This window comes from Neofelis nebulosa, chromosome 3, assembly GCF_028018385.1.
Source record: "Neofelis nebulosa isolate mNeoNeb1 chromosome 3, mNeoNeb1.pri, whole genome shotgun sequence".
Classification (NCBI taxonomy): Eukaryota; Metazoa; Chordata; class Mammalia; order Carnivora; family Felidae; genus Neofelis; species Neofelis nebulosa.
The window spans coordinates 204,006,469-204,028,349 of NC_080784.1; the positions used below are offsets into that span (position 1 = coordinate 204,006,469).

Consider the following 21,881-nt stretch of genomic DNA (forward strand, 5'->3'; position numbering starts at 1 on the left):
AGGGCGCTACGAGCAGGGTGCAATCAAGAACCAGGGTCTTAAAAGCGCAGACCTTGGCCGCACACACAAAGTCAAGGGGACCACACTGGGTTCTCCAGGCAAATGTCAAGCTGTTGGTAAACACGCTCTCACTTCTTTCTTGAGGACCTACTACGTGCTGGGTGTTTTCCACGTTTGGATCGCATGTTGCAGCGTGAGAATAGAGGCGACAAGATCCCTACACACAGCCGGAATCCCACGTCCCCGCACGGTGGACACCCGTCTCCGGCCCCTGGACCCTTCCCCACGCCCACCGTGGCCCTCCGCACAGAGGTCTGGGGAAACGAAGGTGGACCGGAGCCCTCCTCTGTCCACTGTCCCTGGGCCCCAGAGCCAAGAGCCTCACACGGACCCCTGCCCATCGCTCATTCTGCTCCAGCCTTTTCCCACGTCCACCAGGCACACACCCCGCTTTCTCGTCTTCGTCCCAGCTGCTCCCTCCGGCTGCAAGGCTCTTCCCAAACGTCCCTCAAGTCTTCACTCAGGTCACCTCCTCTGTGAGGCCCACCCTGATTGCTCAACGGGAAACAGCAACTCTGCCCCTCTCCCTCCCTTCCCGTCTGGCACCTTCCAGCACACGGTAAGATGTCTCTATCCTGTCCAGTGTTTCCCGTCCGTCCCCCGTTTACCAGAGCGTGATCTCCATGAGAACAAGGGTGTCTGTCGTGCTCACGGATGCATCTCAAGCGCCCAGAACACCTCCTGAGTGTGGCAGTGGCCCGAGAAATGTTGCTGTACAAACCCCGAGGTTAGAAACGTGCGTAGGACCCGCACGAGCAGGCGGTGGCAGAGGTGGGATTTCAGCCCAGACCTCCAAGCATCAAAGCCCAAGCCTGGGGTGGGTGGACACGTGACCCAGTTCCGGCCAATGAGCCATATTAGAAGTCTTTGGGAGAGCCTCAGGGAAAGGGTTCTCCCTGATCAAAGAAGGGAGAGTCATGTGAGCAGGGAGGCCTCTGCCTGTGTCTATCCCTCTTCCCGAGTTGGATACTATCCTGTGAGGATGTGATGCTTGGAGCTACGGCAGCCACCTTGAGACCATGAGGAGAGGCACCTCTGCCATGCACAGGATGCGGGGCGGGGGGGTGGGCGAGGGGAAGTGGGGGTGGGGCAGTGAAGAAAACTGCATCTTTAATGACCCCGTTGAGCTGTTAAGTTACCCAACTCCGGGGAAAGGGGCCACTTCCAGGCTTTACGTTAAGACGATAAACATCCGAGGCGCCTGGGTGGCTCAGTCGGTTAAGTGTCCGACTTCGGCTCAGGTCATGATCTCATGGTTCGTGGGTTCGAGCCCCGCGTCGGGCTCTCCACTCAGCACAGAGCCTGCTTTAGATCCTCTGTCCCCCTCCCTCTCTGCCCCTGCCCTGCTCTCTCTCTCTCTCTCTCTCTCTCTCTCTCTCTCTCTCAAAACTAAATAAGCGTTAAAAACCAGATGATAAGTATCCATGCTGTTTAAGACACCAGGAGTTGGGTAATTCACTTTGATTCATCCCAAAGTGCCCTCAGTGACTCAGAGGCTTTGCACTTTCAGAGAAACTGGATAGAAGCCCAATCGGAGGCCGTGTAACCTTCACGCTTAAACAAACGCGGTTCTTTCCAGCCTGCAGGCAACCTCAGCCGCCGCACGTCGTTCCGAGCAGGTGAAGCAGAGATGCCCCCACCGCCAAGGGCAGGGGCCCCGCTGGGCACGGCCGCCCGGCACAGCGTGAGGCTCTGTGGCTGCCTGCGCGTGTGGGCAGCGGTCTCGAAAGGGGGCCCGCGTGCCCACGGGCTCCTGCCCCCCGTGCCACCCCCACAGCAAGCGCTGGGAGCGGCCGCGGCGCACAGAGGCGCGTCCCGGGTGCCCGCCAGCACCACCCGCCTGCGGGCCGTGACGAAGGGACCGCGGCTTTTCCAGGGCCGCTCACGGAGGACAAAGTGATCTGTCCCCGGTGACGCTGTGGGAGGGCGGGGGCTCCCCTCCTCCCAACCCCCCCGGGTCAAACCAGGACTCCGTTCTGATGCCTTTTATCGCGTTCCTAAGGCCTGTGCTTACGGACAACCCTTTGAAACACGGCGGCCACTTCCCCCGTCTTTTAAAGTCAGCATCGAAAAAGAGCATTTTAATGGATTTTGCTTTTCGGACACAGCAAATTGATCTTTTGGAGAGTAGAGAGAATTAACCCAGACAAATCCCTGGGAAGCTCTGGTGAAAAGGAGGAGCTTCAGGGGAGGGGGGTGGGCACTCTCCACCCGGGGGTGGGGCACCGGCCACAGAAGGGGTGGGGGCATGGTCCACAGTGGGGGAGCCGCGTCGTAGGCAGAGGTGGTGTCCCCAGGACGCTGCAGGGTCGCCGTTCTCACACGTCCACACGGCGCTGCCCCGTCCTTTCCCAGAAAACACCACTTCCAGGCTGTGCCCCTCTGACGGGCAGGGCCAGGGTCACCCTCAGACCGAGGTTCCCAGGACGCGCCCACCCCTGCCAGAGATGGTGTCGCCCCAGAGGTCCCTGGGTGGGGGCCACTGGGGGCGCTGGGGTCTTCCCTGGGCCACTGGCCCCCGCAGGACCCCCGAGTCTCCCACGGCACTCCGCCCGGCACCCGGCCCGGGACTCATCGGAGGCCACCATCCAGCCCTGGACAGGCTCCCACATCTCCAGGCCCCAGCCGCCCCCTCGAGTGACAGTCTCAGGTCCCTCGCAGGGCCGCTGGCACAGGGGGGAGCCTGGGCCCCCAGCCCCATCCCCCTCCGGCCCTGCAGCACCCCGCAGTCAAACCGCCGACCTGCGCCCCACACCTTGTGCACCTGCCCCTGCCGCCTGGGTTGGCCTGACGGGCTCCTCCTCACTCCAAGTCAGAGCGCCCAAACACCACCTCCTCTGCGAAGCCCTCCCTGGAAGCTTCCAGACCCTTCCTCACCCCCCACCCCCAGACCTTAGTTTAGCGGGTGGGCGGGTCTATGTCCTCACAAGACCTCACCCGTCTCAGCAGGGACAAAGAACAGAGACCAGAGATGCTCACCTTTACAGACAAAGCACTTGATGTGGAAATACTTGTTCTGGACCCTCAGCACCTCCCCCTTGCACACATTTCCACACGTGTTGCACAGGATGGCCGTGCTGGGCGACTTCTCCAGGGGGCTGTGAGCAGCCTGGGGCTCCGACACTGCCGGGGGAAGAAAGGTCACGTTAAAGGGTGGGACACACCAGGCGCAGGCGAGTAAACCAGTGACTGCGCTCGCCCCCGCCTCCCCCGCCGCCAGCTCAAGCCCCATAGGGCGTCAGGGCACAGGCCCATCTTCTTTCCTGGGGGACCAGAGAGAATCGGATAACGAGGCCATCTGGTCAACCCCAGTGAGCGGCTCCTGTCTCTGGCGCCCCCACACGCGGGCCATCGGTCCCCCATCGCTGTGTGCGTGCTTGCCGTGGTGGGGAGATCTCGACCCCGTCCCAAAGGGTATCCTGGTCTCTTGCTGCGTTGACCGGAAGGGCCTCAGAAGCAGCCCCCTCCCCCCGCCCAGTGAGCCGGGCATCCCGTCTACGGCCGGGAGACCCACAGTCCTCTCTTCTACGACAGCAATAGCCACGGTCCTCCTTGGAGCATGCTTCAAAGTCCCTCTGTGTCCCGGGGGACGTGAACCTGAGTACGGGTGCGGCCCTCCTCCGAGCCAGCCATGGCCTGGGGTGTTTGTGGAGGTGTAGAAACCCACCGAGGGGCAGGTCGGGGTGGATGGTCAAAGGGCCCGGCTCTGGGGCTCTTGGGGTCTGGGGGGGCCATATGCTCCTCTCCCACATCCTCCAAAAGCACCTGTGGAGGCCAGCGGACAGGACACAGGGGTCCACAGCAGGCCAGCCCCTTAAGGAGCCCCAGCCTGGCGGTGAAGACAGCCCAAGGGGCAGAGCTGATGCCGGGGGAGGCCCAGGGGCTGGAGACCAGCAGAGTCGCTTGAAACACAGGGAGGAGCCGGCCGATGGCAGAGCTGGAGGCTGGCACGGAGGCCTGCCGGGCAGAGAGCATGGCCCACGCAGGGACCTGAGTCAGCTGGATCCTTGCGACTCAGGACCAACCCGAGAAAGCCAAACCTGCTTCCCTGACCAGCCGTGTGGTCACCCCTTTCAGCGGACTTCCCGGCCTCCCGGCCTCCCCGGCCTCCCGTCAGACCCACCCCAGCCTCTTTCCTCCTCTGGGAAGCCCCCCCACTGCTCTGCCCGCCCCGGGGGCTCTGGCAAACGCAAGTGAGGGGGGCCGACCCCCCGCTCCAGCCAGCGCCGGGGAGACAGCTTTGCCTTTCTCATTTGGGGGTCTTTGCTTATTTTCACATCTTCTTTCTATTTATTTGATTTATTTTGATGTTTATTTATTTTTGAGACAGAGAGAGACAGAGCATGAACAGGGGAGGGTCAGAGAGAGAGAGGGAGACACAGAATCCGAAACAGGCTCCGGGCTCCGAGCCGTCGGCACAGAGCCCAACGCGGGGCTCGAACTCACGCGAGATCACACGAGATCGTGACGTGAGCCGCAGTCGGCAGCTTAACCGACTGCGCCACCCAGGCGCCCCTTAAGTTTTTTTTTTTAAATGTTTATTTATTTTTGAGGCAGAGAGAGACAGAGCATGAACGGGGGAGGGGCAGAGAGAGAGGGAGACACAGAATCGGAAACAGGCTCCAGGCTCCGAGCCATCAGCCCAGAGCCATCAGCCCAGAGCCATCAGCCCAGAGCCTGACGCGGGGCTCGAACTCACGGACCGCGAGATCGTGACCTGGCTGAAGTCGGACGCTCAACCGACTGAGCCACCCAGGCGCCCCTATTTTCACATCCTCTAATGCCACCCTCCTTTCTTGGTCTGGACAGGGTGCAGGTGGTGTACCTGGGGCAGGAAGCCTGCAGGAGAAAGCCCAGGTGGGCTGAGGGGTGTGGGGTGGCCGAGGAAGGACCTGCCACACTTCGTTGGAGCATTAAGCTACTTGTATCCACGAACACGGTTGTCTAATGCCAGCTTTGAGCGAGGACCACACCTCGGGGTCTCCTCGTAAACATCAAGGAGGTCACGCCAGACAGAGAAGGACATTTCTCCATCCAATTCCCCCCCTACCCCTTGCCCCCCAGGATCCCGCATCCCGACGGCCCCCCATCCACCAGGGCGGGGTTCCTCTCTGCTGCGGTCCCCACCCGAGGTGGGGACATTGCGTGGGCGGCACAGAGGGGGAGCGGGCCATGCTGGGGACAGCAGGCTGTCTGAGCAGGAGAAGGCTGTGAACACCCCGAGGGTAGCAGGGTTCCGGCTATCTGGGGACGAGAAGCAGGTGCAGGAAAGGAGGTGAGCGGCATGAAAAGTAATTTGGCGTCTCCCTGGGCCGGGAGTCAGCGCCTGCCTTGTGCCTCCAGAGGGATCCAAACAGCAGACTGCGGGGGCAGAGCCCGGCGGGGCCCCTCGAGCCCGGTGGGGCCCCTGCAGCCACAGCGACCCTCCCCGCTCTAGCTGAAGTGCCAACGTTGGGCTCTCCCTGGGCTTCTCCTTCCTGCAGAACGAGTGCAGAAATTGTCTCATCTACTATTTGATAAAATTAGCGGAAGAAGGCAGACGGCGGGATTTGAATTTAAGACTCGAAATTCAAGACCGGGCTTCAATTTAAGACTCCCCTTGCGGGATGAGCCGCTGGAATCCGGGTTTGAAGCCAGTGAATGGCCCGGCGGGCTATGGAGTCACCCTGTCCTCCTCCGAGGCTCCATGGAGACTGTGCAGGGGCGGTGGGGGCGGGGGGGGTGGTGGAGGGAGGACTGAGATCCTCGACACTGGACACTGTTATCTTCTCATCTGTCCGGCACACAAAGGACAACAGCCGATCGTCTGTCCGTGAGCAGACAAGCAAGTTTTTATACTGCTGGGATCTGGCTCAAGTCCAGGGAGGGAAGGTCACTGTCAGAGTCCCGGGGGGAGTGCAGGCCGTGGGGGCAGATGGCCTGGGCGCAGCCCCAGCCTCACCTCCTACGTGCTGTGACCTGGAACGTCCAGCCTTCCACGCAGCTGTCCCTCCGCCCGGCTGCCTCGTTCAATCACCTGCCCCAGAGCGTTGCTAGGATGTGGGCTGGGTACCCAATAGCTATTGTCCTTTTCCAGAACACACGGCCTGACACCCTCAGCTGCCTGGCTCCTGGAGATATATCGGACCTGCGGGCAGAGCTGCTTTAAGACACGCTTTGCTGAGGGGACCCGACCCTGCCCACGGAGGAGGGGACCCTCTAAAGCCTCCTGGGACCTCCGGGCGGTGAGAGCGGTGGTGCTGCCCTCTGGCGGCGGGAAGAAGACACTGCGCCACGGAGACAGCCGTGGGCCTCGAGCACAGGCGTTCCCTCCGGCCGGGCACCTGCTCGGATCCCACCCGTGAATCCTGCAGACCGTGGCGTGGGCCCTCTGACCCCCCGAGACGGACTCACCCCTTGCGCCTCCTGCACATGCCCACTTGCAAGAAACCCCCGTACGCAGACCACGCTGGGGTATGTGTCCTCGGTGAGCTGTTGTCCCTGATGCTGCTGGGGGAGCTGAGGCCCGGAGAGATGGCCCAGGCCCAGCGCGTGACGACACCCAGGGTTTTCTCCACTCGGCCCCGGGACAGGGATGGGCTGTTCTGGCCAGGCCTGGTGTCCGGGGTGTGGGTGGTACGTTAAAAAAAAGAGAATTCTCAAGAAACTAGCTACCAAGCCTCAAAAAGACAGGGAGAATCCCACATGCACGTTACCAAGAGAACGAGCCCGCTACGGGGCTGTAGGGTCCCACGCACAGGGCATTCTGGAAAAGGCAAAACCATGCAAACAGGAAACAAAGATCAGCGGTCGCCAGGGCGTGGGGGCGGGAGGGGTGAACGGGCACACAGAGGGCGTTTACGGCCACGAGACCCCCGTGGGGACACCTGTCGTGGCACACTCGTCCCGCCCGGAGTCACCCCAGCAGAAACTTCAGCTCATTCTACGGCAAGCACACCCCACCACCGCAAGATGCAAACCCCAGCGGAAAGTTCCGGGGGTGGCGTCCATGGGAACCCTGCTGTCTGTTCGGTGTTGCTGTGGACGGAAGGCCACTCTAGGAGACGACGTCGGGGAAAATTTTTAAACGAAAAGGAGAGAGAGAGAGAGAGAGAGAGAGAGAGAGCGGCCACGCCGGAGCCCTAACCACACGCACAGCGGGCTCTTCGCACGACAGACCCCCAGCCGTGATCATCACGTAAAACATAAACGCGAGTGGCACGAATCGATTCCACAAAGGGCTGTGGCCACTTAATCCCCCTGTGCTAGTGAAATCCCAGCACCGGGGGCCTCGCAGGGAACAGGACTTACTACAGGCACCATCACTGCGTAACGCCCGCGGTCACAGGGGAGGGACGCGGCCAGCGCGCCCTGACCGGGGGCCGGCCCCGCAGCCCCCGCGATGCCCGGCAGCCCCTCCAGGCTGCGACCGTGCTCTCTCTCCAGGAGAAGCCGTGTGCTGCTGGAGCTGGGACGGGAGCCAGCAGGGCGGGCTGTGACATCCGGGGGCGGCCGCGTGACCTTGGAGAGCTGACCGAATCCCAAGAAGCCTCAGTTTTCACATCTATAAATTGGAGCTCGGTCTCCTGAGGAATTGTTTTAGGCTCCATTAAAGTCGAGGAAGCCCCTGGGGCAAGGCTGGCCTGGTGGTCCCCAGGTCCCCAGATCTCAGGGGCCTCCCCGCAGCTGGGGGTGGGGACGGGGAGGAGGCTGCCAGGAGGGAGACCGGAAGCTCCCAGAGGGCCGTGCTTCAGCTCACTCGCCAGCCTCGTCTGTAGATGTCCCCAGATTTGCCTCCACGCTCCAGTCACCTCGTGACGTGCCGGGGTAGACGACGGTGGGGGTAGGGGGGGTGGCTGGAGAGCCGTACTGACGCGAGCTACGCCCGCCCCTGGCCCTGACACCTTGGGCAGGTCACATGCCCTCCGAAGCCTGTTTCCACCTCCGCGATGGGGATAGGCATTCCCAGATGGGGGACCCCGATGCATCTCCCACTTCCCAGACCGCAAGGCACCTGCTGTTCGTGATCCTCGGGACATTTCTAGCCGTTTCTTCCGTTTTCTCATGTTGGTGCTGCTGGTCTGTTCCTTCCCCGAGGGTCCAGTTCGTGCTGGAGCCCGAGCTGGCTGTGCCTAGCGGGGCCAAAGACCCACGGTCCCTGGTCATCTGGTGCAGGGTTTGCTCCGGACGGACACGCACCTCGGTACAGGACGTGGGACCCTGTGCGCTCCGGTTCTGACTGGACCCCACGGCCCCGCCAGCCGTGATGGCTTCGCTGTGCTCTCCCCTCTGCTGTTTGCATCCTGCAAACCACCGGCCGGGGTTCCAAGCTGCGTGACTGTGTTCTAATATCGAATAGCCTCATAAACCATGCGGGCACACCCACTCCTGAGACTCCGCTACGCCCAGGGTGGGTCCCAGGCACGCAGGGGGGCATGGACCTGTGTGCAATCAAGGAGAACCTCTGGGAGGCGGTGACACGAGGGTCTTCAGCAAGTGCACGTCACCGTGCTCATTTCCATCACAGTCCCGACCACGCCGGGTGGCCCCTGCCCGTCGGCCTGTGTGCCCGCCTCCCCCCGCGTGGAAGGCCCCCAGGGCCAGGGGCCAAGTCTGGGAAGTGTGTGTCCCTCGGGCCGGGTCCGGGGGAGATGGCTCTCACACGCCCCACGTGGCCATAAGCATCCCTGTGGCTTGCGCACCCCTCTGGCACGCGTGTTTCTTTGCGCTGGTTTTCTAAGTACAGAGTTAATGACGCCCCCACCCCCGTGCCCTGGAGGGTCTGTCTGCCCTGCCCTCAGAACGCTCTTTTACAGGCTGTGCCTCAGGTCAGGAGTAGGTCCCGCTCTGTCCCGCCGCCCTCCCCAGTGCTGCGTGTCGGAAAATCACTTCAAATCGCACGGGAGCACTCCGTTCGCTAACCTACTTACGGGCCGACTGCGAGGCCGTCGGCAGCCTGGGCCCAGCAAGCAGGCTCCCCAGACGGGCCAGAGGGGCGATCCTGTCTGACCCTTCCAGGAAGTCATTCATCCAGTCCTCCACCAGCGCCAGCGAAGATGCTGCGGGTGCCTGCTCCCTGCCGAGCTCGGGGCTGGGCCGGGGCCCCGGCAGTTCCGGCCCCCAGGGGTCTGCACTCCAGGGCACAGAGTTGGGGGACAGGAACGCCCCACCCAGAAGCTCGTTGCACCAGACGCCTGAACTCCCGTAGCAGCCACCCACAGACCCGTTTCGATACCCACGCCGTCGGACCGCAGGGACCCCTGTCCCCCTGGGGATGCCACCTCGTGGGAAGCTGTTCCCCCCACACCCCGGGAGTGACCTGGCCCTCGGCCGGCTCCCCACGGACGTGGCCTCTGGTTTCTCTGTGGGGCTGAGTGCGCCCACACGAGCCCTTGACCTGCCCCAGGACCAGAATGCAGTCGGCCGACAGCGATCAGCTCTGCTTGGCCGGGTGCTAGGACGGGGACGTGGGCTCAGCACAAACGTTCGCAGGCAGAACCGAGCATGTTAAAGTGCTGCACACTCCCGGCCAACTTCTGCCCGACACCATGACGTCGGGGGGCAGAGCCACCGGGGGTCCCCTGGGCCCCGCTCAGGGCCGGGGACACGGCGATACGTGTCTGCTGGGTGGCTGAGCCGAACCTCCTCTCCTGTTCACCCCACTGCGCTGAACGTCCCCTTCACCCTCGGGGGCCCCGCGCCCAGCCCAGCGCCTGGCCCAGCGCCTGGCCCCTGCTAGGACGAAGCAACACGTACCACACTGAACTGCAACATTTTGGGACAGGTGCCCGTCTCCACCTGCACGCCGCATGCCTGGGCATCCGGCGACGTGACCGCCCCTCCTTCTGGAGGTCTGGACGCTCACCGCTCCGAGCAGTGCCTGGAGGCAGATGCCCGTCCCACAAAGCTCTTCTCCAATGTGGCTTTACTACATCTCCCACTAAGTGTCGGGGTGTGAGACCCCTCCCCTGGAACACGGGTGGACATCTGGGGACAGCCTCGGCCAACAATGGGATGGAAACAACTCCACGTGGCTTCCAGGCCAGATCATCATGCCACAAACTTGCTTTTAAGGACGCTCATTCTTGGAGCCCAGAGGCCACGCTGCGAGGACGCACGACCACCCCAAATGCAGAGCGATCGCACGCAGCGCGCACGTGAGGCTGTTCTGGCCGCCAGCCACGTGGGCCGCCAGCCACGTGGGCCACGACGCCTCCAGGGGCTCCATCATCCCCAGCTCTCGGGTCACCCCCAGTCTTTACGCCTTCCCAGGCGAAAACACAGACATCGTGGAGAGGACAGAAAACGCCCCTGCCGTGCCCTTTCTGGATGTCTGACCCTCGGAACCCGTGAATGTCCCAGAATGCACGTTCGGTGCTGAAGATTTGGGGCGGCGTGTTATTCGGCCGCAGAAAACCACAGCCAGACCCCCAGGATCCCCTGCCAAGTCCCGACATGGCGTGCCTCCCACCTCTGCACACAGCCGGCCTGAGGCTCACTCCAGACCTCTCCAGACACAGGAACGTCCCTCCCTCCACGGCCCAAGTCCCGCGAGGTTGTGCTGGCTGCTTTGATTCAGGGAAGGAAATGCCCAAAGTCTGGCATGACCTTGTCTGGAGTCCTTCCTGCCACCCTGGGGTAGACACTCTTGTGCCCTTTTGGCAGAGTGAGAAGCCAAGCTCAGAGAGGTAAGCTAACCAGCCCAAGGCCACACAGCCAGGAGGGGTGGACTCAAGATTCAATCCCCGGTCTGCCCTCCTCCCGCCAACCTACCCTGGCTCCAAAGTCCCAAGTGTCCCGGGAGGTCCCCATTTGGAGCTGGTGGGAGGCTGTCCCCTTGAGCCCACGGGCTCACAGCAAGGGGACAGCACGGACGACGGAGCCCCCAGGGCAAGCTCTCCCAGCTGGCAAGGTGGCAGGACCAGGGAAGGCGGCCTTGAGCACCAGCAACGTCAGGTCCTTTGCTCGGGTCCCTGACCTGCTCAATACCCTGCCCACAGCCCATAGGACCCATGTCCCCGAGGGACCCCCACGCCTCCACGCCCCGCGCCCACCTCGTTCCCTGACTTCTCCCCCACTGCTTGCTGATCCCAGACCCTTTCCCAAAGTTGTCCTCGACGGTCCCAGCACCAGCCCCGGCCCCCGCCACGCCGTCTCCTGGGAGTGTGGCTCCTGCCCTTTCACCTGTGAAGACGACTGACCTCTCAGGCCTCCTCTGTACCCACAACGCGCTCACAGGGAGCCCGCGTGCTGAGCCCCACGCCCTGGGGGGCGCTCTGGGCACTGGCTCCTCTCGATGCCACAGCAGCCCCGTCAGGATGCTGCTCCTACTTGACGGACCTGAAAACTGATACCCGGCAGGGGGGTCCCCCTGGGCCACCGACTGCCACCTGGAACAAGCGACATCTCCTCTCCAAAACGGCCAGTGAACCTCTGGCCGCCTCTGCTGGAGACCCCACTGGGGGCTCCCGTCTCTCTCCGGGGCCCCCTAAAGGCCAGCACGGGGCTGGGGGAACAGAGGACCCAGTTCACCTCAGACCGCCTGGCTCACGCTCCCCGTCCAAGAGGCCTGGGTGTGGGTGTGAATCCTGGGCCACCCCGCCCGACGTGGGCCCCTTGCTCCCAGGGCACTGCTGCGGGCCCTTTGGGTAGGTTGGGGGAGCTGCACAGGGTCAACCCCACCAGACCCAGGGAGGCGGGGGATCAGAGATCACTCTCCATCGGAGTGACAGCAGCTCGGCGTTTGGATCCCAGCGGACCGAGCTCAGACCCCCGCTGCCCCGTGGTTCTTCCTGCCCGGAGATGGGAGCACATTCCCACAAAGTCACTCTCAGCCACACACAGCCTGGGGGGGGGGGAGGACACCAGGCAGCCCCACGGAGCCTGGAATGAGCCTCATACTTGATGGGGGGAGGGACGAAAAGCCGGCCCTGTCTCCCTCCCTCCCTGCAGAGAGTGTGTGTGGTCAAAATGGGGGTCCCAGGGGCCACAGAAAGAGCCCGTCTGTGACAGCTGAATTGTGTCCCCCCAGATTCATACGTTGACCCCCTAGCCCCCAGCGCTTCAGAATATGACCTGACTTGGAGGCAAGGTCTTTACACAAGTGGTCAAGCTAAAGTGAGATCATCGGGTGTGTCCTGCTCCAACACGACCGTCCTTATGCACAGTGGACATCAGGACACAGAGGGGACCACGTGCAGACACAGAGACAGGACAGTTGTCTGCAAGCCGAGGAGAGGTCCTTCCCTCACGGCCGTCGGAAGGACCCCACCCTGGTGACACTTTGATCTCAGGGCCCCCCCCCCCCCCCCTCCAGAATGTGAGCCGACATCTGCTGGACAAGCCCCAGTCGGTAGGACTTTGTTACTGCATCCCCAGGAAAAAAATCCCCATGGGTGGAAAGAGCTGGAAGCCAGGCCTGGGATGTGCTGGTGCCCCACCCCCCCGAGCCTGTTTTCCATCCGCAGGGGGACGATGATGTTACCCGCCACCCCCACCCCCCTGCCAGGCTTTCTGAGGAGGGCGCTGGGGCAGGGCTGGCCCATGGGGTGGGGGGGGCTCCTTCCTGAGGCAGAAGCGGGGGGGCAACGCGGCCGTGAGCAGCCCCCAGAAGCTCAGGCTGGCCGCAGGGCCTCCCGCAGGCCTCAGCCGGGGCTCCTGGCAATTCCCAGGATGCTCCACGCTCCAAGCAGCTGGTCCGGGAGGCCTCTCCACCCACGTCCCCGAGGGTATTATTTCATTGCCGGAAGAGCGGCTCCTCCTGACCGGAGAGGCATCTGAGGACCTCATGGGTGGCATTCCGGAAGGTCAGGGCATCTGGGCCCGTCCTGTCCCCACACAGGCCCAGGGGGAATGGCCAATGGCAGAGAGGGACGGACCCCGCCCAGGTCACACAGAGTCTGGGCAGGCCGGGCGCAGGGCTGGGGTCTCCAGGCCCCCATGCCGGTACTTGACCCTCCGGTCACGTGGCCACAGGCCAGGGTGGTCACCTCTAGAGCAGTAAGCGACTCTGTCTGGGTCGGAACGTACACCCAGGGTCCAGTACCCGGCATATGCCCCAGTAAACGTTCCTCAAATCTAACGGGAACAGGACACGTATCCGATGACTCAAAGCACTGCACGGGGCATCAGCACAGGTGACAATGACGTGTGTGACATCATCTTTCGGTTCCCGTGCCCGGGCTAAGTGCCAGGTGTTGCATTCGGCGGTTTCCATCCCCGATCGGCTCCCAGAGCAGGATACGGGGACAGGGGACAGCTGAGACAGGAACGCGGGCCACGTGACCTCCGGCCCCAGCTGTGGCCTCCCACCGAGGTCTGTGAGGGCCGAGGCCCTCCCGCCGGGCCAGCTGCCACGGGACCCCGTCGGTGTGGGGCCCGCTGGCCAGAGGCTGCCAGTGAGCCCCCGGTGCACCCTGGCCAGTCAGGATCACCAGCCTGTGCAGCCCAGGACTCAGAAGACAGGGCTGCAGCCGTGACCCGGAGACACCCCGCCCGGACGGGGGCCCAGCTGCCCCACTGGACGCCGTCGGCAAGTCCAAGCCCCTGGGAGCGCCCTTGGCTTTGGATCCGGCAGGGGTGGCCACAGGGGTCTGAGAGGTCACTGTCCCCCCTTGACCTCGCCTCCCTGTCTGTGTCCCACGAGGACGCTGCCCATTTCCTGAGGCTCCTCGGGGCTCGTGCGGCACCTCCCCTGCCCACGGCGAGCGTCCAGGGCAGCGAGGGGCCCGCTGGGCGATGCCACTTTTCTCCGGGAAACGTGAGCGTTACCAGCCTGTTTACTGGTCTGTGTTGGTGATAAAGGGTCTCGGTCTGCATCTGAAAATCGTTGCCGGGGAATCCGACCACACCAGACACCCCAGGCCGCCAGGACGCAGGGGTGAGCCTGGAGGGGCGGGGAGCCTGCGGGACGTCTGGCCGGGGCTTGTGGGCCCCCGTTCTCACCTCTGCTGGGCAGCCGTGCCCCTCCAGGCCTCCGTGCCCTCCCTCCTTCCTCCGTGGGACCGCCAGGGCCTGGGGAGGATAACACCAGACGCTCATGGGAGCCCCTGAGACACATCTGCCCAGCGGGGCAGCGTCTGGGGGTGAGGTTGGGGGTCCCCTTGGAGTCATGGGGCGGGGGGCGACCACCAGCGCTGACCTACAAGCGGGCAGAGACAAACTTCAGCTTCCCGTGATTTGGGGGCTGTAACGGCATAGGACCAGACGCGGGCGGGTTCAGGGCGTGACGATGCCCCCCGTCCGTTGTGGGCCCGAGAGCTGTGACCACCCCACTCTGCAGATAAGCAGTCTGGGGCTCAGAGATGCTCAGCAGCTTGGGAAGATCACACAGCTGTAGCTGGAACAGGGAGGGGGGTGGTCACAGGACTGGTTTGTCCTCCTCGGGCCCTTCCCCCACTCACGTGTGGGCCCCTCTGTGCTTTCCTCCTGCTCGCTGGGCCACGGAAGGGCCGTGGCAGGGGAAGCATGTCCTGAGTCTAATTAAAACCAGGCATCCAGAGTGCTGGCCTGGGGCCCAGGGAAAGCTGAGACGTGCAGGACATCAGTTCGACACACACACCACACCGCCCGCCACCCCGACGTCTCCCGGGGCATTTCACGCGCACTGACAGGGTCCAGTGCACAAACCAACAGCCACAGACCCCACCCGCCTCTGAGCTCAGGCGCACCAGGGTCACCAATGCCTGGTCACACAGCCCGTCTGTGGTGACGGGCCCCTGCTCCACCCGGACAGGCCCAGACCTGTGGCCTTCTGATGTCACGTGGTGCCGCGTGGGAGCCCATCCCGGAGCCGCTGCCCGCCCCCCGAGACCACAATTCCTTAGGTTTCGACAACAAAAATACCTTCTTTTTGGTGACCCAAACAGCACACAGAAGTTGAAGAAGAATTACAATCCCTGCTAACCTTCTACGCTGACATTAGCCACCGTGACCCTCCCAGCAGGCAGTCCGGTGAGCCGCAAATAAGACATTATCCGTATATGTTCTTACACACACACACACACACACACACACACACACACACTTAGGACGTGTGACATGCTACGACCTAGGATGCGATACGATATAACAACGTAATCTTCTCGGGGGACAGAACCGATGCCCTGCCCTCGTGTCCCAGACGCACTCTCTTCAAAAACAATACCCTGAGCACGTGCCCAGGACCCACGCCGCTCTCCAGAAGGTGCCCCGTGTCCACTTCAAACGAAACTTTTATTGAGCTACAATTCACGTGCCACACAACTCACCTGCCTAAAATGCACAACTTTATGACTATTGGTGTAAAGGTGACCCTTGAACGACACGGGGTTGGAGGGGCCAACCACCCCTAATGCAGTTGAAAATCCAAGCATAACTTTTGAGTCCCCCAAACCTTAACGACTGCTAGCCTCCTATTGCCCAGAGCCTACAGACAACGGAAAGAGTCGATTAACATGTATTTTGTATGTTACGTGGACTATATGCTGGGGTTTTACAATAGCGTAAGCTAGGGGAAAGAAAATGCTATTAAAACTATCATCAGGGGGCGCCTGGGTGGCGCAGTCGGTTAAGCGTCCGACTTCAGCCAGGTCACGATCTCGCGGTCCGTGAGTTCGAGCCCCGCGTCAGGCTCCGGGGCTGATGGCTCGGAGCCTGGAGCCTGTTTCCGATTCTGTGTCTCCCTCTCTCTCTGCCCCTCCCCCGTTCATGCTCTGTCTCGCTCTGTCCCAAAAATAAATAAATAAATAAATAAAAAAAATTAAAAAAAAAAAAAAAAAAAAAAAAAAACTATCATCGGGGGGCCCCTGGGTGGCTCAGTCGGTTAAGCGTCCGACTTCAGCACAGGTCATGATCTCAGGTTTGAGCCCGCGTCGGGCTCTGTGCTGACAGCTCGGAGCCCGGAGCCTGCTTCCGATTCTGTGTCTCCCTCTATCTGACCCTCCTCCGTTCATGCTCTGTCTCTCTCTGCCTCAAAAATAAATAAACATTTAAAAAAAAAAACTTAAGGGGCGCCTGGGTGGCGCAGTCGGTTAAGCTGCCGACTGCGGCTCACGTCACGATCTCGCGTGATCTCGCGTGAGTTCGAGCCCCGCGTCGGGCGGGGCTCTGGGCTGACGGCTCGGAGCCTGGAGCCTGCTTCGGATTCTGGGTCTCCCTGTCTCTCTGCTCCTCCCCTGCTCGTGCTCTGTCTCTTTCTCTCGATAATAAATAAGCGTTAAAAAAATTTTTTTAAATAAAAATAAATATCATCATAAGGAAGAGAAAACACATTTCCTGTGTTGTATGTATATTTGCTGAAAAAAATCCACGTATAAATGGACCTGCTCGGTTCAAACCTGTGTTGTTCAGGCATCATCTGTCTTCACAGAGTAGGGTGTCGGTCGCCACGATCAATTTTAGCACATTTTCATCGTCCCAAAAAGACTCCCCTGCCCATTTCCGTCACCCCCCCCCCCACCACCCCTCCTCTGTCCCAGCCCCTGACAACTGATAATTGACTTTCTGTCTCTACAGATTGGCTTCCACGGTTCATCCGCACTGGAGCGTGAGTCAGGGCTGAAGGGCTCTTAACGGCCACTAACATTCCATCCCACGAACACATCCACCTGTCAGTTGACGGGCTCTAGGGTTGTTCCCACTTTTCGGCCTGCTGTGACCATTCGGGCACGATCTCCTTCGTGTGGACATGTGAGTCCATTTCCCTTGGGTACGTCTGAATTGGGAAGTGGCCATTCGCACGGTGACTCCGTGTTTAGCCATTTGAGGACCCGCCAGACCTTTGGCTAAATGGCTCTGCCATTTCCTATTCCTACCAGCCGCAGGGGGCGAGCCTCCAGAGTCCCCACATCCTTGTTTTTCCGACCACGGCCACTGAGCAGGTGGGAGCTGCCCATACCCACGACTAGTGACATTGAACACCTTTCGTGTGCTTGTTCAGACTTGAAAATCTCTTGCGGGGAAGCGTCTATTCAGACCCTTTGTCCGTTTAATGTGCTGTCTTTCTGGAGACCCGAGCTATAAGGGTTGTGTGCATGTTCCACGCATAAGTCCTTGATCACATACAACACTGGCGACGGCCGTCTCCAGGTCTGCAAGCTGTTTTTATCTTCCTCACAATGTTCTTCGCGGGATGAGAATGTTTAATTTTGACGACATCCGATTTATTCGCGTTTTCTTTGGCTGTGTCCGTGCTGTCGTTTCTAAGAAAGCACCGCTTCATCTGAGAGCACAGAGATTTAGCCTGATTTTTTTTTTCCTGAGGGATCCACAGCATTTTTAGTTTTTAGCTTTTACTATAATTTTACATAAATAGAATCACATTTCCTTTACTGCAATTTTTATCACAAGATGCCGTTTCTTCATCCGTGAACCGGGAACAGCGGTCCCTACTGCACAGGGTCTGGGCCATCTTTCATGACCCCTGTTCGCCCTTCGCCACCAGCGTCCCCGCCCGCCGTCCGGTGCGAAGGACACGGTGTGTCCGGCTGAGCAGGGAGACCCATCCCGCGTCAGCATGGAAATTCCACTGGAGAAACGCACATCATGGTCACATGCCTGGGCTCCCGGGATCCACTGGGGATTTCAGAATAATCCGGCACACCCGCCAGGCCGGGGGGACGTCACCTGACCCCAAGCCAGCTGGTGCCGTAAGCACGGCCAGTGGGGGCGAAGCCACAAGCTTAGGGGAAACGAGTGTCAAATGTCCGCCGTGTCCGCTCACGACACCTCGGGCAGGGGAGCCACAATCAACCTCAGGTTACGGGGGGGTCGCTGGGGCACCCCCGGGAGCGGCCAAGTGCCCTGTCCAGGGCGCAGCAAGGCCAGGCCAGAGGGGCTCGGGTCTCACCGGTCAGCTTCCGGGCCACGCTGCCCCAGAGCCGCCCCAGAGTGTGAGGCGCGGACGGGGAGATGGGGTGAGGGGGTCCCGGCCCCTACTCTGCAGGAAGAACCGGTGAGGGGAAGGATCTGTCCCAGCCGCCTGGACATGAGGTGCCCACTCGTGCCCAGACAGAGGCCCCATGAGGCGAGGCACCTGCGGGAGGCAGGCACTGCACCCCCTCCCCCCACCGCCCGGGCTTCAGAAGCTCTTCCTGGTACATCCCCGCCTCCCTCTGTTCCTGGGGGTCCAAGCTCCCTTTCCCCGGGTTTCGGCCTGTTCGTCTGTGAGATGGGTCACTCCACAGGGCTGTTATCAAGACGCCGTCACGGAAAGTCCCCAAAGCCTGGCATACAGTCGGCACTCACAAGTGCTGGCCCTCACCACGTTCACAAACAGCGGCGCTCCGTCAGACCGCCTCCCTTCGTGTCAGACCCCCCACAGCTTGCTTGTGGGACTCAAGCTTTCCCCTCCGCCCGGAAGGTCTCGGCCAAAAGGGCACTTGCCAGCTTTACCTGTGTCTCCTCCCGGCATCCCCATGGAGCGTGGCCTCCTCTCCACGGGACCGGCACCGGGCGAGGCTGCGGGCCGCGGCTGAACCAGCAGAAGAGTCTCTGGGGCCGGCACGTCTCCACCCGGACTCTCCAGAAGGTCACGTGGCAGCTGCCATCCACACGCCCGAGGAAGGGCAGGGCCAACCCCTTCCCGGCACACCGAAATAGACTCCCGCCAACCCCCAAAGGTGCACCTGTTTCCCCGGGCGTCCGGGAAAGGGACTTTGGAAAGACACGGGCGGGGGTGGAGGGGCCGGGCCCATCTCCTGCCCCCGTGTGCCCGGTGCGGGCAGCGCGACCCCACGGCCCGTGTGCTGGGACTGCCCGGCACAGCCCCACAAACAGGGGGCTTCACGTGCGACGTTACGTTCCCGCAGTTCCGGAGGCCGAAGGCCCCAGATCTGTGTCCACAGGGCCGCACGCGCTCCCTCTGGAGGCTCCCGGGGAGGATCCCTCCCCGCAGCTTCCGGCTCCGGGGGCTCCTGGCCACGTCACAACAATCTCTGCCTCTTTCTTTACGTGGCCTCTCCCCGCGTGTCCACGTGCCCGTCCCCTCCTGTCTCTGGTAAGCGCGCCTGTCACCGGATTTGGGGCCCGCCCTGGTCCCGGATGACTTCATTTCCAACCCTATCTTGATGACACCAGCAAAGACCCTTACTCCCAATAAGGTCACGTGCCAAGCTTCTGGGTGGACATGACTCGGGACGGACCTTTTGAATCCACTGCACGGCCCCAACGTGCCAGAGGGGAAACTGAGGCTCGGGAAGGACGCTGGTCGTGAACGGCGGTGCCGGGGCCCCGGGGGGTCCAGCTGACGCGCTGCACGTCCTCAGAGCCCCTCTGCCGGCTTCGGTCCCGGAGTTATACGCGCACAGTAAGCACAGGCCTGGGCCCAGCATGTGGCCACAGGGGACCCACAGGTGTGTGCACACCGGTCATCAAAAACCAGCACCGGATCAACCGTTAAGAGGCTTTGGGGTGACACCAGCGGCCCTTGGTGCAGCGCTGGGCGGGCCGAGGGACCCCTGAGAAGGCACCCGGCAGGAAACACCCCATCCCACCAGCTCTAAAGAGTCAGGAGCAGGTGCTGGTGGCCAGGATGGGGCTTTCCTCACCTAATCTGACTGCGACCCGTCGCCACGGTCTGACACGTCCTCCTCCCCACCTGGTCGCTGGGGCTGGTGTCCCTCAGGCCACCGCAGGAAACCCCCAGGGCTGTCTGGGCCGTCACTACCGGGCCCCGTGGGACCCACGCGTGAGCACAAATCATCCATCCGGGGCACAGGGTTATAGCTTCTTTGGCTCATAAACAAGAGGAGTTTCCTGTTCCCCGATTCTGCCGTCCATGCTCTGCGTCCCCGTGCCCAGCTCCGCACAGAAACAAGGGTGGTGACCACGACCTCAGCGCCCCTCTGAGCACCCAGCAAGTCCCACGTGCTGCTCCATACCCGAGACAGGAGCCATCGTGTCCCTGTTGTCTCCAAGAGGAAACTGAGGCAGAGAGACAGGCGGGGTACAGCCGGCTCTGGTGAGGAGGAGGGGGCTGTGGGCTGTGAGTCGGGGGGTCCGGCAGAGCCCTCTGCGAGTGACCAGCGCCCCAGAGGGCGCCCCGGAGGAAGGGGCCGGTGGACACGCAGAGGCCGAGGGGCAGCTAGTGGCTGGACACGGGGAAGGAACAGCCTGCGTGAGGTTGGACAGGAGACGTTCTAGGAGTGCGGAGGGCCCCCGCTCCATGAGGCTGGGGTGTTCGCTGCGGTGGGAAGGTGGGCAGGGGCCAGCCTCTGTCCTACGCCCTCTCTGAGCCTCTCAGCCCCGGGCCCCCTCCTCAAAGTCGCCCCCAGGGACCCCCAAGGCCGCATACCTTCAGTCCACCTCGGCCGGGGGCCAGAATGCCCACGTGCAAGGAGGGCCATCTGCCCCAATGCTGTCGGATCAGCCTCCCGGGAGAGGGGGGGCCGCATCACGGTGGGGGCTCCGTGGACTCTGGGACCCTCGGGCAGAAATCACAGTGCAGGCCCGGGCTCCGTTCTTCTCCAGGTGTCTGTCCCGGCCCCCCGCTGCCTGGGCCCTGGCACCGATCACCCCACGGAGCCCCGGCCCCACTGCACCGTGCGCCCCCATCTGCAGTGGCCGTCAGGTCCCCGGGAGGCTGCCCCTGGTTCACGGGGACACTGAGGGTGGAGACAACCCTCACCCACAGAGGCCCGGGGTCCAGAGACTAATGGCTTCCTCCTCCACAGCCTCAGGTGGGCTCCCCGGCTCGAGGCGTGGAGGGGGTGCCTACGCCCTGCCCCTTCCCCACTGGCTCTGCAGCGGGCAGGAGGCACCATGTGGCGGGCGCCCAACGGGAGGGAAGGTTATAGATTCCCAGCCTCGCGGGGGAGTCTCACCCCTTGGCCTGGGCCTCAGCCTTCAAGGTCAACCATGTGGTCTGAAGGCCAGGGACCGGGACCCCGATGGGCTTACGTTAGTTTGCAATTTGCACATCCCATCCTGGGCTGTGACCAACGGGGCTTTGGGGGAACCACCCTCTCCCCTCCCTAGACCCCGCAGGATGAGCCCCTCTTTTCCTCCGAAGATGTGAGGTGAGCAGGTGAGGCTTCCGCCCCGCCTAGAAACTTCCAGCCAGAAGCTCAGAAGAGTCGAGCCGACAGGCAGAGCAGGGCCGTGACACCCACGGACCTCGGGATCAAGGGCCCTGGGAGCAAGCTCCGGGCTCCGTGTCACTGGCCAGCGGCTTCCCAACTGTTCCCACACCAGCACACAAATCGGACGTGTCCCCCAGACAGGGGTCCTGGGGGACAGGTGTGCATGTACCTTTCCGGAGTCTACCCCGGGGAACAGAGCACTCTCCTGCCCGGTAACTTCCTGTGCGCTCACGTGGCTGGTTTTGGCCAGTGACCCTCGGGCGGAAGTGACCGCGTGCAGCCATGCCTACAGGCCTCACACGTTTCCGCCTGTCCTATTGAGCTGCTGCTTCTGAACAAGGAGAACGTTCCCCGCGCCAGCGTGCTGCTCCCAGGAGGAAGGTTCGAGCGAGAGCAGGGCCACCACGTGGAGCCCCAGCCAGCCACGGGCCCCGAGCCAGGGTGCGGGGCTCTGCGCGCTGGGCTGCGTGCTCCACGGTGCGTAAGCTTCCCACGGCGGCTGTAACAGACGTTCTGGAACCGGGGTGCTTACCGCGGTTCCGGAGGCCCGGAGTCCAGAATCGGTACCGCTGGGCCGAAATCAAGGTACCCGCAGGGCTGCAGCCGTTCTGGGGACAATCTGCCCCCCCTGCCCCCCTTCCAGCCTCCGGGGCAGCCGGCCCTCGCTGCCTGTGGCCTCATCACCCCCATCCCTGCCTCTGCGGTCACGTGTTCTTCTTTTCTGTGCGTCTGTCCCTATAACCTCCCTCCGCCTCCTCTTCTAAGAATAACCGTGATCACATT

General features: G+C 62.3%; 1 protein-coding gene across 21 annotated transcripts in view; it reads right to left on the bottom strand.

Annotated features, from left to right (window-relative positions):
- Nucleotides 1–21,881, bottom strand: part of ABLIM2 (actin binding LIM protein family member 2) — a 146,642-nt gene that overhangs the window by 103,540 nt on the left and 21,221 nt on the right. For 8 of the 21 annotated variants that reach the window (XR_009259789.1, XR_009259786.1, XR_009259778.1 and 5 more), the window contains exons 1-2: nucleotides 18,412–18,517; nucleotides 3,040–3,183 (exon numbers count right to left, since the gene is read on the bottom strand). Coding sequence is in view for 3 of the 21 variants with exons in the window: in XM_058723178.1 (XP_058579161.1) it covers nucleotides 3,040–3,183; nucleotides 18,412–18,436 (169 nt within the window). In the remaining 18 variants the exon portion in view is untranslated. Of the gene's footprint in view, nucleotides 1–3,039; nucleotides 3,184–8,053; nucleotides 8,121–18,411; nucleotides 18,519–21,881 lie in introns of those variants that run through there. The other 13 variants (XR_009259791.1, XR_009259790.1, XR_009259785.1 and 10 more) reach the window with 4 other exon arrangements.